At 42.6% G+C, this 13795-nt stretch overlaps 1 protein-coding gene across 1 annotated transcript in view; it reads right to left on the bottom strand.

The window, feature by feature from the left end:
* SCD5 (stearoyl-CoA desaturase 5) overlaps positions 1–13795 on the bottom strand; it is a 138286-nt gene that overhangs the window by 31722 nt on the left and 92769 nt on the right. The window contains exon 3 of the mRNA XM_033106539.1: positions 7692–7897. Coding sequence (XP_032962430.1) covers positions 7692–7897 — 206 coding nt within the window. The remainder of the gene's footprint in view (positions 1–7691; positions 7898–13795) is intronic.

Below are 13795 nucleotides of genomic sequence, written 5' to 3' on the forward strand. Positions count from 1 at the left end.
GCCAGGGGAATTTCATACATACAAAGGGATGGTCAATGTGGGGAAAGAAAATTACTGCTAATGCAGCTGGTGTATCTTACTTTTACAGAGAGAGGCAGGGAGAGAGAAAGGGTGAGGGAGAGGGAGAGGGAAAAGGAAAGGGAGAGGGAGAGAGAGGAGAGAGAGAGAGAGAGAGAAAGGCAGGTTCTTTCAAAGTTCTGCTAGGAAAAGTACCACATACAAAGGCAAAAAAAATGACATTTTGACTTGGGAATTTTTAAAAAGTCAAAATAAGCTGTTGAATTTTATCCCACACTGGTTTCTCCCCTGCCCTACATTTTAAACCACGAATGTAGGGAAATTTGGGTGTTGATGCTGCAACCTCAATATTGAATCATTTCTGTACTGTACTCCAGAGGATAATTCAGTTGTTTGGCTATAGCAATCAGAGTCTCTTTAGAAAGGCCAAAGGTTTAATATGAGTAGTTAAAGGATGTTTTACTTCTTCCATTGACTTTTAACAAAAGAGATCTTTAAACATAGCTCACACCTTTTTAGTTGAGTTTTATCATGTCTTTGGAACTTAGAAATTCACAATTTTAATTTTTGACAATTGCATTTGGATACAGGGGAAATTATTTTTTTAAAAAAAGTATTTCATTCTCAAAATTTTTATGGAACCAGGATAAAATAAAATGCAACACTTTGAGGTGAGGGCAGAATGGGAGAGAAGATTTCAGGGCTCAAGCTGTTAGCCAAAGGTAGACTGCCCCTCGAAAATAGAAGATAAGATTCAAAGAGAGGGAATATTTACAGACACTGGGAACTTATGAAAAAGCAAATCAGAGCAAGACGATGAAGTGAGAAGAGAATACACGACAAAACATCTCCCCGTCTACATATATATACATACATTCATACATAAATACATAAATTCATAAAGAAATAAAAGAGTCTGCCTGAGCACTAGCTAAATGGCTTTCATTCTCTAATAAAGCTGGGTGAGAGGAAGAATATCATGGCATTAAGAACACGGTGTGACAGATGAGGGAAAATGTTCCCGTGCAGAGAGGGACACAAAGGGAGGAACAAAGCGCTTTGGCAGGAGAACAGAGGGTGGGGACAGAAAGAGGCAAATAGGCAAGAGAGAGTGAACCAAAATCAGATTCGTGAGGCAGGGACTGAGTAACAGGAGAGACAGAATGGGGAGCAGCAAAGGTGTCTGTGGAGAGAGGCCCCGGCAGGCAGGGGACAGATGTGTGGTAGGGCTCCCTTCCTCACATTCCCACCCCAAACTGGAGCTCCAGAAAGAACGAACAAGTACCTCCAGAATCTGGTTCTCTTATTCAATGTCCAATCCTCAGCACCGAGAACAATGTCTGGTATATAGTGGGTGCTCAAAACACAGGGCTTGTATGAAAAGTGATATGTGCAAAAAAAGATTAGGAAGCTGAATCCCCTAAGAAATGCCATGTGCCTCGTGGCTTCCATTATTCAGGTATGAGTTGGCAGAGAGGAAACCAAAGAGCTGGGCTCTGCTTACAGCACGGCTGTGCAGTGCTCACCTTGGGGCCAGTTAGGTTTTGCTGTTGCAGGACCATCGAGGATCCAAGTGAAACAGGCAGTGGTCAGACAAAGAGTAACTGATGAGCAAAGGAGTGGCAGAGGGTGGTCATGCTTAAAAGGCTCTGCCTCCATGTCTGTCTCCAAATCTCACCCACATGTTCAGATGTTTGAATGTCTCATCATCTAGGCCCTCTCCTTTGGGGATTGTTTCTATAGCATTTTCCACAAACTACAACTAACCCACCAAGGCCTGTCATGAGCTCAGACATTCAAAGTCACTAACATCTAGACAAGAATTGTTCTGTTAACAGAACAATTGGGAAAGCCCCAAGGAAAATGGACTCATCACAGAGAGACACCCGAGGAGCCCAACATAGAAGACTGATCCAAGAGATTGGGTCAGGGGACATGGAGTCCAGATGATTCACCCCATTCCCTAGGGGGTCTCCCAAGTGGAAGACGAAGCTGGGGGTGGTGTGTAGAGAAATGAAGATGAGTCAATTATCTGACTGCTCAGCTCTGGCTATGTGGTGGTCACCAACAGATAAATGGTGATCACCTAGGGCTTAGACAGAAAATGACACAAAGTCATAAAAATGAGGGTGTCACTGAGAGATGTCATGGTCATTAAAAAAAAAAAAGACTAATGATAACAGATTGAGATAAAACAGGCCTCAGAAAGATTCAAGTGTCTTCCTGGAGTGGCAAGATTTATACATTTTCATCTCTTCCCAGGGCACCATAACAGAAACATTTCACTCTTCTGAATCTTTCCATCCATTTTCTCATAGTTTATCCCATCACCATGGTGATGTGGCCAGGACCTTGTGTTCATGTTTCTGCACTAGGCTAGCATCCTCCTCAATTACTTCAAAAATGCATACTTCTTCTAAAGGAATTTCTTATCTAAGCTAGGAATCAATGGGATAAGCAAAGCATTAGGAGAAACAGCCTCTGGATCTGATCCTCATTCTGTCATCTCAGAAAAAGGATTTGAGATTCTACTTTCTGTTCACTAAAGGGAGGCAGCGAGGCTACTCACTCGCTTCACAAAAATGGTCTAAGACTGAGTAACGTGACAGCCAATCATTTTGCTCAAGGCAGAGCAATTAAGGAACTATGGCAGAGACTGCTAATTGCTTACCCCATATCTATTCACCCTTCCCGCAATAGAAATAAAACCAGGATTTTACTCAAGGGTGAATATATTAACCAAGAAGACTACACTTCCCAGTTTCCCTTGAGTGCAGATACAATGGCGAGGTAAGTGGATAGGGTATGTGTGTCTTCTGGGAAAGCTTCCTGGAGGTGACGGACTCAACTGAGCGGTGTCATGCCATCCTCATTCCCAACTTCCTTCTGGTTAGAGCACTAGTGGTCGCCTTGAACAATAAAGTGAAAGAATGACAGCCTCAAGCTAAGGATGGTGGAGCAGAAAGATAAAAGAATACTGTTTTCTATTGACTGTGTGTTGCCACCATACCCCGGATCTCCACAATTCTTTTACATTAGTGAGAAATAAACTTTCATCTTGTTTAAGCCAAACACAATTGTAATTGATAGGCCCATTGTCAACCTTCTGAGTAGCTCCCTTTTAGGCTCACCCCAACATTGGCAGGGCCCAGCCAAAAGCAGAGGTGGAGGCACCTACCCTGCGGCCCGCTTGCCCCCTTCTCTTCCCACCCCTAGCTCTGTCTGCTTTGTGTGGACATCTCAGCTCACATTTCTAAGCTCATCCACAGGCTAACACTGTTCCTTAGCCACTCTTCAGGACTAGGGTACACACAGTTTCCACCAGGAGCACAGAGCCCCAGCCAGGCTGACGTAAGCTCTGAAGATGGGCTCAGAGCCATTTGGACAGAAAATTCCAGGATCCTAGGACTCCAAGGCATGGTCTAGAAATGGGGGCAGGTTCCAGGTGGCATGTTCCTTTGTCCTGGGGTCTCCCTGTTGGAATAAGCATGGCCTTTGATGGTACAGGACCTAGGGCAGGGGCCCAAGTTGCCAGGTTCTAAATGCAATACCACTAGCTTCTCTCTCCCTCACTTTCTAATCCTTCTCTTTTCTTCATTCACAACCTGACGGTAGAGCAAAACTTAAAGTAGTCTGGTTAACTATTGTTAAAACAGCCTTGGTAAGATGATCTCTTAGAGGAAAAGCCTGGGACTATTACTTGAACTGTGCTGTTTTCCTGTCATCTTAATGACACTATCTTCTCTCTTTGTGAGACTGTATAATAAAAAATTGATCAAGTCTGGCTCTCTGGCAAGCTTTTCTTTCGGTGAACTGTCATTGGGATGGCTAAGCAAGTTTATCCATCCACTGCAATATTAATGTTAGTGTACTGAATGAAGGAGGAGACTCTACATCCTTGATCTCTATCATTTACACATTTGCCTCTTTGAGGAAACTCTCCACCTGACACTTAGCTGGAACTGTTTATGAAAACAGTGACCCTGCGAGGAAGTGGCACACCCCAGCCACCAAAACTGGAACAGGGAGTATTGCCCTCAGAGAATCTAGGGGAGCAGGTGGGAATTCTGCCCAAGAGAGGAACTCTGTAAGATGTGCCACTGAGATGACACAGGACTGGGTCCCAAACAAGCTGGGTACCTTTGTCTGTTACCCTGGAAGCCCTGAGCTCAGCCTAAGGTAGCAAGGACTGAGACATGATGTGGCAGTGCCACTGATGACAGATCCACTCTCCAGCTCACACCCCTCAGTGCAAAGATTCATTCCTTGAGGAACCTGTTTCCTCTACATGGTCTGCCTGGAAGGACTGATAAAGCTGGCTTCACGGATGTGAAAATACCCAAACTGTTGCACCTTCTCTGTGTATCTTGGAAGCTCTTTTCCTTTAGTTCAGTGATTTTAAGACTTATTTTGGATTAAGGATCTCTATGTTCTCTAGGCTGGATAATTACCAAAGGACATGACCGCTCACCCCACTTCAGAGAACTGGTGTAGCCCCTTTCAAACTACAAGGCATAATCAAAAGAACGTTGATCAGATAATGAATTAATAGGTACTTGATACAGACTGAATATTCATGTACCATCTCCCGCCCCAAATTCCTCTGTTGAAACCGAATCCCCAGTGCAATGGTGTTGGGAGGTGGGGCCTTTGTGGGGGGATTAGGTCTGAGGGTAGAGGCCTCAGGAATGGGATGAGTGACCTACAAAAGAGACCCCAGAGAGCTTCCTTGCTCCTTCTGCCATGTGAGGACACAGCAAGAAGATGGCCTATGAACGAGGAAGAGAGCTATCACCAGACACCAAATTTACTGGTGTTTTGATCTTGGACGTCCAGCCTCTAAAACTATGAAAAATAAATATCTGTTGTGTAAGCCGCCCAGTCAATGGTATTTTTGTTACAGCAGCCCAAACAGACTAAGAAAGTACTTCTATTCCCAACTTTCTGTCTACATTTTTTTATTCGTTTTCTTATAGGTAAAAATGGAAGGCATGTGCTAAAAGATTTGTAAGGTCCCTCCTAGCTCTAAAGTTCAATAGCTCTAGGTAATACTGTGAAATCAGAGATATCTTAAATATCTTTTCCCCGACGCTCATCTAACGTCTTCTCATCTTTCCGGTCTTGGCTTAGAAGTTAGCTCCTTCCATAGGCCTTCTCTCACTCTCCCTCGCCTGCAGTGTTACCACATTTTTAAAGGAGGCCAAGGATCTTCTTTTTTATTAATGAGAACTCAGCTGAGTATAATAGTCTGGGTTTCTCTGACCTTAAAACTGGAAGTTTTTTCATCTTTCTCTTAAAAAATGTGGTAATCTGATTCCTTAGGTGTGTGCTCATGATACATATGTCCAAAAACTATTTCTAAATGCAGGCAGAAGAACAAAGACTATTTCAGCATGTTCCCTGAGAACATCTTTCATCACCAGTCCAGTGACCAAAAGGGGTTGTAACTACCAGAAACCATCCACTCATATTATTATTTCATATATATCATTGAGCTCCTGCAAGAAATCAATGCGGAGGACACAACCTTAAAGATTGGTCTCTGACCCCCAGAATTTGCAGCCTAACAGGGAACCCACAAATTAATTTACAGACAATTATACCCTAGTATAAGCAGTGCTATAATAGGGTAGTCCAGAGAGGGGTCTCCTAGCCAACACTGTAAGCTGGGGAGGGTGAGAGAAGGCCTATGGAAGGAGCTAACTTCTAAGCCAAGACCTGAAAGATGAAAAGAACTTCTGGTTTTAAGGTCAGAGAAACTCAGACTATTGTACTCAGCAGAGTTCTCATTAGTAAAATAGAAGATCCTTGGCCTTCTCATCTGAGCTTTTCAAATTAATATAAGGTCTGACTGTCCCGAAGCATTATTAATTGTATAGCAACATTATTTATATCACAAGGTTGGAAATGACATACATATCCAATCACAAAGTGATGGATAAATACACTATGACACTCAACCGGTAAACTGATGCAGCTTTGGACAATGTGCCTACAATATAATCTGAAGTTAAAAGGTGAGACATAAATTACATATGCAGTATGACTGTCATCATGTAAAACACATCAAATATATGCATATACTATAGAAATATATACTACAGAATATTAGTAGTGGCTGTGCTTACGTGTTAGGAGTGTGAATGATTTTCTTTCTGTGTTTCTGAATTTTACAGATTTTCTTTAATGACCTTTAATATTTAATTCTCATGGTGAAAAGTCAAAATAAATAAATCATTTAATTGTTCATCGAAAACATCTTATTATTTTCTGCTATAAAACTTTTGGCTATTGATACTGGGTGTGTCCACCTGCAAAATCTGTGTTGAGGACCAGAGAGAAGACCCTGTGGTACAATCAGTAGAAGCGGGGGATGGAAAAACATGGACAGCTCTGGAGTAGCAACTGCATGTGTAATAATAATAATCACTGATCTAAGCTCTTACTATGTGCTAGGCGTTTTTTCATTATGTCCTCACAAAAACTGTAGGAGATAGGTACTGCTATTACTCCCATTTTATAGTAGAAATTGAGCCTTAGAGTGGCCACTTCTTTTGCTGGTACATGGAGAAGCCACAGAGTTTGATCCTGGTCAGCCTGTATCCATGGTCCACCATTTTCTCACTATGCCATCCTGCCCACTCCAATGTAAAACGAAAGGCAGAGAGGAAAATGAGCACATTTCTAAGCCATACATTGTTTCATGCAAGGATCTCTTGCGTCAGACAAGGCACAGCCTCCATTTCCATTTTTAGGAGATTCCATTTGGATAAGTCCTCCAATGAGTCCTGCTTGCCAGTAGAAATGGTCCCCAGTCACCACTTGTTTGCCATATTATCTCAAGTCTCTAGCCAGAGGGTGATCCATAAATTGTCCCTCTTTGGGACACCATGCTGAGTTTTGACTATAAAACATAAATCCATTGCTTTGGGGCAACAGGCTCATTTATAAATGCTCTTATGGTGGCCGACTTTGCAGACCTAGACCAACATGGATACAGTCCATGTCTGCTTAATGCTTAGTTAAAAGGTGAACACTGGTTGCTGTCTATTTCCCAGCACAATTATAGGCAACCTTTCTCCATGTGCTTATTGAAAGTAGATTCACCCTGCAAATGACTAGATACGCCCTGCTGACATCATTAGTGCACAAGCACTTTGAGGCTCTCTGTTACATGGTCACATTTTCTCTGCACAGAAACCTACTGGTGTAACACCTCTGGGAGTGAAGAGAGGGGAGACTTCACTACAAGGGAATTCCAGGAGAACAGAGTCCGATACCTGGAGAGAATCCAGTCCTGCTGGAGTCAGGTGTATCGCTAAAATACAGCCAATCCTTCCTGCCCTCCTCACCACCCCAGGGAAACACAAAGGGGGAGTGAGGAACTACAGAAACAGATTTCATGAAATTAGCTGTGCAGATTGGTCTGAAGGGAATGACATTGGGCTGAAAGGAAATGCACTTCAAATTAAAATTAAAACCAAATGTGTGAATAGGGAAAACTTAATGAGGAGAAGGAAATGAATAAACAGAGAGAAATCCGAATAAGAAGACAAAATCATCAGGATAAGTGCTGTGAGGAGAACTACTTGGGGATATTACTGTATCCCATGCACTCTCTGTCTCTTGGTCCTGTCCCCTGAGGGACAACTCTGTGGTGTCCCTCCACTTACTTTCTCTGAAACCGGACCACAGGGTCATCCAGCAGATCAGTGAAGTCAAGCTTTCTCCCCTTCTCAATGACATCTTGGTGCTTGCGAACAAACAGCCACCCGATGTGGGAAAAGAAGAAGCCCCGACGGGCGTTGTGGGGGTCAGCGTCAGTCTCCGAGTACTTGTGGTGCACACGGTGGTCCCTGGCCCACTCGAAGATGTCGTTCTGTAGAGGGAATGCAGACCCTGAGTGAAGAGACAAAGCACCCTGGCACCTCCTTGAAAGCTTCTCAGCCTTCCCCTGCCCCCAGCCCCCATCCTGACCACTAACTCCCACTTTGCTCCCGTCCTCAACCTGCAACCTCTCAACCTCCAGCTTAATCCTTGGGGTTGGTCTGCAGTGATCTGCAACTAAATAAGAGTAAATCCTCACTTAGTAGGGATCTTAGCATGTGTTTTGGATATGACCACTGCAGGAAGTTCAGGCTTATTGAGTGAACTGGAGGGGAAACCTGAAAGAAAGTTCTGGTGGAAGCTATTAAAGTTTCCAGGGCAATCATTAATGTCAAGAAAAGACAGATTCAGTCTCAGGACAAGTCTTGGTTGTCAGAGGAGAGGGGCAACCTTGAGCATGAAAGGGGGTTGGTTTTTGGCCTGGATCTCGCTGCCCTTCCTCCCCCTGTCCAATGGCCTTCATGTCCAACTTATGGAGATCAGGAAGCCAGTAAGTAAAAACCCAAAGAGCTACTTCATCAAACCTCTGCAAAATACCAAGACACAAATAATACTACTTGCAGACTGCTCTAATAGTGTGTCACAGAAAGGGAGTGGAGGCAACTTTGGCTTCTTGGGGAATCTGACATATTTGGCTATATCCACCATGTAAAAGAGCAGCAATGCCTGAATGGCAGGCAGTACTTGTTGGATATCAAGAGACTCTCCTGCCCAAGGAAGGAGAAGCATCAGAGTCCAGAAGATTCTGCGAAACCCATAGAAAGGGTAGGGCTCAGGCACACATGGGGAACACATCCTGTTGACCCTTTCATGATGGGAGACATGGGAGGGTGTCAGGGGGCTGGAGGTCCTGGATGAGCTATCAGAGAGCAAGAACCAATGGCATTTAGACTGCTATTATTAATGAAACCTTATCTATACCCATGGGCCAGTGATATCAATAGACTTTCAATTTATGCTCAGTTTTCTATCTGATAATATTTTTAAAACATTGAGAAGACAAATCAGGTTTGAAGTAATGTCTGTGATAAGAAAATTAACCTGTAAATAAAAATAAATTTATATAGTATATAAGCCCGTTTCTTTAAAAAAAAATGGCAATAGTTTTTCATACCATACTATTCAGTACTTAGTCATGTTTTTATTAGGAATCTGCCATTTCACATATATTGGCTTCATCCTGCTGATGAGAAGAGAGGAGACTGTTTTATTATCAAAATTCTAATAGTTCTTTTAATCAAAAAAGGGTTCATTGAGGTTTTGGTTTCTCTGGCTCACCCCATGCTACTGAAAGGCTACACAACCTTGTTCATCTATAGCACCACTGAAAACTTTCAAAATTTGCCTAACCCCTGGTTAATGGGACAGAGAGGCGGGAGGTAGGAAGACCCTAAGAAGTATATGCTCAGCTTGAATGTAAAGAGAGAAAAGAGGTGCTTAGCAGTCTGTGTAAGGCCAACATTATAGCTTGGCTTACCATAAGAAAGAGGTCTTTAGATTTTACCAGTGTATTTAAACACAGTAGTTGGAAAAAGTGAAAGCATTTATTATTTGTAATCACAGAATCTGGAGTTGGGAAGGAATTTCAAATATCAGACAAGACCATTGCCGGCTAGAATAATTTATTCCTTTTGCATTAGTTTACTGCTTTTATTGCAATGCCCATCTGAACATATAAAAAAAGGGGAAGCCTCTTTCCCCAGTTCACAGAAGGGAAAATTAAGGCTTAAAAGACATTTACTCAAGTTCATCTAAGTCAAAACAGTAATGGAACAAAGATGGCTCAACTTTGGTTCTTATTCCACACTCTTTTCAATGAGAGAGTTACCTTATTCACCATTTTTTGGGGAAGGGAAGGGGTTCTTATATAAAGAACTCTCATTTTCTTGTTAAAAGATTGATTCTTTAATTTATCACAGTACAATTTTATAAAAACTCTAAGTAGAGAATTCCAAAGGACTAGAAACTTTATTCTCACAAAATTAAGCATAACACAACAACAAAAGAATAATGATGAAGACAAGTTGGAACAGAGATATTTATTTATTTTAATTCCTCTTACCTGGATACCTTCACAACAAAAGCCACTTTGACTGCAACAGTGGAATGAAGCAAGGGTTTTGGCCACATTCCAAATGATTGAGCACACAATCGAGCCAAAAATACTTGAAGATGTATTTCTTTTAATCCTTCGTTATTGTTTTGTTTTTAACTCTAAAGCTGAGTCCAGTGAAAAAGTGACTCAAAGAACAAGATGTAAGTCAACAATAGGGCAGAAAGGGAACAAGATTCATAGGCTCACCCAGGGGTCTTTTTCTTTCTACTTATCTGCATTTTGCTTCTATCCTAGAGTGATTGAGAGGGGGAGCCAATCTGTGAATAGCATTTGTATTTGATGAATAGCTGTGGGTACCTAGGGTGTGTTTGGTGCAGTCAACATGTATGAAAGGGAAAGCTGAGGGCTGATGAGAAGGGAGAGATGGCTAAGCAAACCTCTCTGCAGAGGTGGGGAGTGAGAGGAAACATCCTGTAGCCACCGCCATAGCCCCGGCAATATACTGGTAATCTCTCCTCCTCCCTGTGTGTACATAGTGCTGTTTACTCTTGTCTGAAACTATTTGCAGCACTCCATCATCCTCGCTTCAAGGAAATGGGGAAAAAAATGAGTCACAGAGAGATGGTGAACTTCCAATAATGAGCTGACTCTCAAATATGTATACTCCATCTGTTCATATCCTGTGTGCACGTTTTGAGAGTGGCCATGATGTTGAACTCAGCAGCAACTCCTGAAGCTTAACGACTTACACATTCTAATAAATCAATAACAAATAATTCAATTTGCAACTTAGAGTTTATACTTAACAGTTGGTTCTGGTAGATCATAGTCTTAATATGCAACCCCATTTCCTTCTTAAGTAGACACTCACATGTTTATCGATCATTCAGGTGGAGGAAGAGAGGAAGAGAGCAGATCAGGAGTATAGCTCAGGTGGTAGTTTTTATTATCTGAGGAGTCATACCAAGTCCTACTTTGTGATCTCCAAGAGAAATATAATACAAGCGTCATATGTAATTAAATTTTTCTAGGAATTTCCAGTCAAAATGGTAGAGTAGGTAAACGCTGTGCTTCCTTTCTCTCATGACCACATCAAAAATACAACTAAACTACAAAACAACTATCATTGAGAATCACCCAAAGTCTAGCTGAACTGAAATCCTACCACTAATGACATACAGAAGAAGCCACTCCAAGACTTATAAGAAGGGTGGAGATGTGGAACGGGCTTCTCCCACACCACGTGTGACCATTAAAAATCAGGAGAAATATATCAGCTTCAGAGGTACCCCCCAGAGGAGCAAGGGGGCCCAGTCCCACACCCAGCTCCCCAGCTCAGAATTCCAAGGTGGGGTGAAAAGTCCTCATAACTTCTGGCTGTGGGAACCAGCAGAGACTGTGGTTGAGACGGAGGGTGGCTAGAGGCCCAGGTGATCCTCTTAAAGGAACTGCGCTCCCACTTACTCATTGACGTACTCACTCACTCTGAGCTCCAGCACTGAGGCAGCAGCTTGAAAGCTGCCAGGGACATACCGAGGGGAACTGAATTTTCTGGCTTCAGGGCAAGAGCTGGAGGGGCAGCTTCCTCCCAGACAAAAGTGCTGGCAGAAACTACTGTTTTTTTGCTAAGCCCTCCCACCTGCCAGGCATGAAGATGCAATTGACCACCATATCTCAGTCTCCATCAACCTGGCTAACACCCATTCATTTACCAGGCCCTGATGATTCCCTTAGACTCCACCCCACACAACTTTTGGGCACACCCAAGCTGCTTCCATGAATGGTCTGTCTTGGCTCATGCTGTGGACTTTCCTAAAATCTCTCAAAGGTTCACAAAACCAAATCAAACAGCATCTGGCTTCAGCATGTCCTGTACATCTTGCTGAGTAGCCCCAAGCTTGGCACTAGTGGCAGCCAGCCTCAGTTCATGGCTTGGACTCTAAAGGCACATCCAAGCCCAGGCAGTCATCTGTGGATTGCCTTGTGGTTCATGCCAGGTAGCCCCAGGCAGGGCACAGACTGCAGCTGAATGTGGCCTGTGGTGTGGTCCCTCCCAGGAGGCTCTGGGGCCAGCATTCCAGTTGGCCAGCTTCGGACCAAGCCAGAGCATCACCTGACTGCCTCCAGTACGACACACTCAAAGGGCAGACTGGGCAGGCACCAGAGCCCTGCTAAAGCAAGTCCTGCTCTATAGGGTCAGACCTTGAACAACAGCTTCTCCACTGTAGTCACGGCCAGTCCTCACAACCAATCAGCCCAAGGGTCAATCCCTCCCACTGACATGCAAATAGCAACCAAGGCTCAACTACAAAAGGAGGTCACACACAACCCGCACAAGGGACACACCCAGAGCACCTGGTTCAATTGACCAGGGAGACTGTACCACTGGGCCCACAGCACACCTACTACATAAGGCTACTCTATTAAGACTGGGAGACATAGCAGCCCTACCTAATACATAGAAGCAAACACAGGGAAGCAGCTAAAATGGGAAGACAAAGATACATGTCCCCCAAAAAAGAACAGAACAAAGCTCCAGAAAAAGAACTAAACAAAATGGAAACAAGCAATCTACCAGATGCAGAGTTCCAAACAGTGGTTATAAGAACGTTCAGTGATCTCAAGGAGAACTTCGACAAAGAGATAGGAAACATAAAAGTGGCGATAGAAAACAGAAAAGAACCAGGCATAAATAAAGAATACAATAAAAGAAATGGAGAATACATTAGAGGCAATCAACAATACAGTAGATGAAGCAGAGGTTCGAATCAGCAATTTAGAAACAAAGGTAGTAGAACACCCAATCAGAACAGCAAAAACAAAAAGAATCCAAAAAAATGAGGACAGTTTAAGGCAACTGTGGGAGAACATCAAGTACACCAACATTTGCATCATAGAAAGAGAAGAGAGGGAGCAAGGAACTGAAAACTTATTTGAAGAAATAATGACAGAAAACTTCCCTAACCTGGCGAAGGAAATAGAAACACAAGCCCAGGAAGTACAGAGAGTCCCAAACAAGATGAACCCAAAGACGCCCACACCCAGACACATCATGATTAAAATGCCAAAGGTTAAAGACAAAGCAAGAATCTCAAAAGCAGCAAAAGAAAAGCAGTTATTATTTACAAGGGAGCTCCCATAAGACTGTCAGCTGATTTCTCAACAGAAACTTTGCAGGCCAGAAAGAATTGCCATGAAATATTCAAAGTAATGAAAAGCCAGTATTTATAACTAAAATTATTCTATCCAGAAAAGCTATCATTTAGACTTGAAGGAGAGATAAAGAGCTTCCCAAACCAATATTGCAAGGAATCTTAGAGGGACTTCTTTAAGATAAAAAAAGATTTAAAATATGAATAATAAAATGGCAACAACTACCTATCTATCAGCAATTACTTTAAATATAAATGGATTAAATGCTCCAAGCAAAAGAAAGGGTGGCTGAATGCCTAAGAAAACAAGACCCTTACATATGCTGCCTACAAGAGACTCACTTCAGATCAAAAGACACACACAGACTGAAAGTAAAGGGATGGGAAAAGATATTTCATAAAAATGGGAAAAAAAATTTAAAAAGCTGGCATAGCAACATCAGACAAAACAGACTTTAAAACAAACGCTATAATAAGAGACAAAGAGCTACCCAGTAATCCCACTTCTGGGTATTTATCTGATGAAACCCAAAATGCTACTTTTAGGGGATGTGTGCATCCATATGTTCATTGCAGCATTGTTTACAATGGCCAAGATATGGAGGCAGCCTGGATGTCCGTGGATGGATGAATGTATAAAAAGTAGGTGATACACATATACAATGAAATATTGCTCGGCCAT

Source organism: Rhinolophus ferrumequinum, chromosome 5 (genome assembly GCF_004115265.2).
Source record: "Rhinolophus ferrumequinum isolate MPI-CBG mRhiFer1 chromosome 5, mRhiFer1_v1.p, whole genome shotgun sequence".
In the NCBI taxonomy this organism is placed as follows: Eukaryota; Metazoa; Chordata; class Mammalia; order Chiroptera; family Rhinolophidae; genus Rhinolophus; species Rhinolophus ferrumequinum.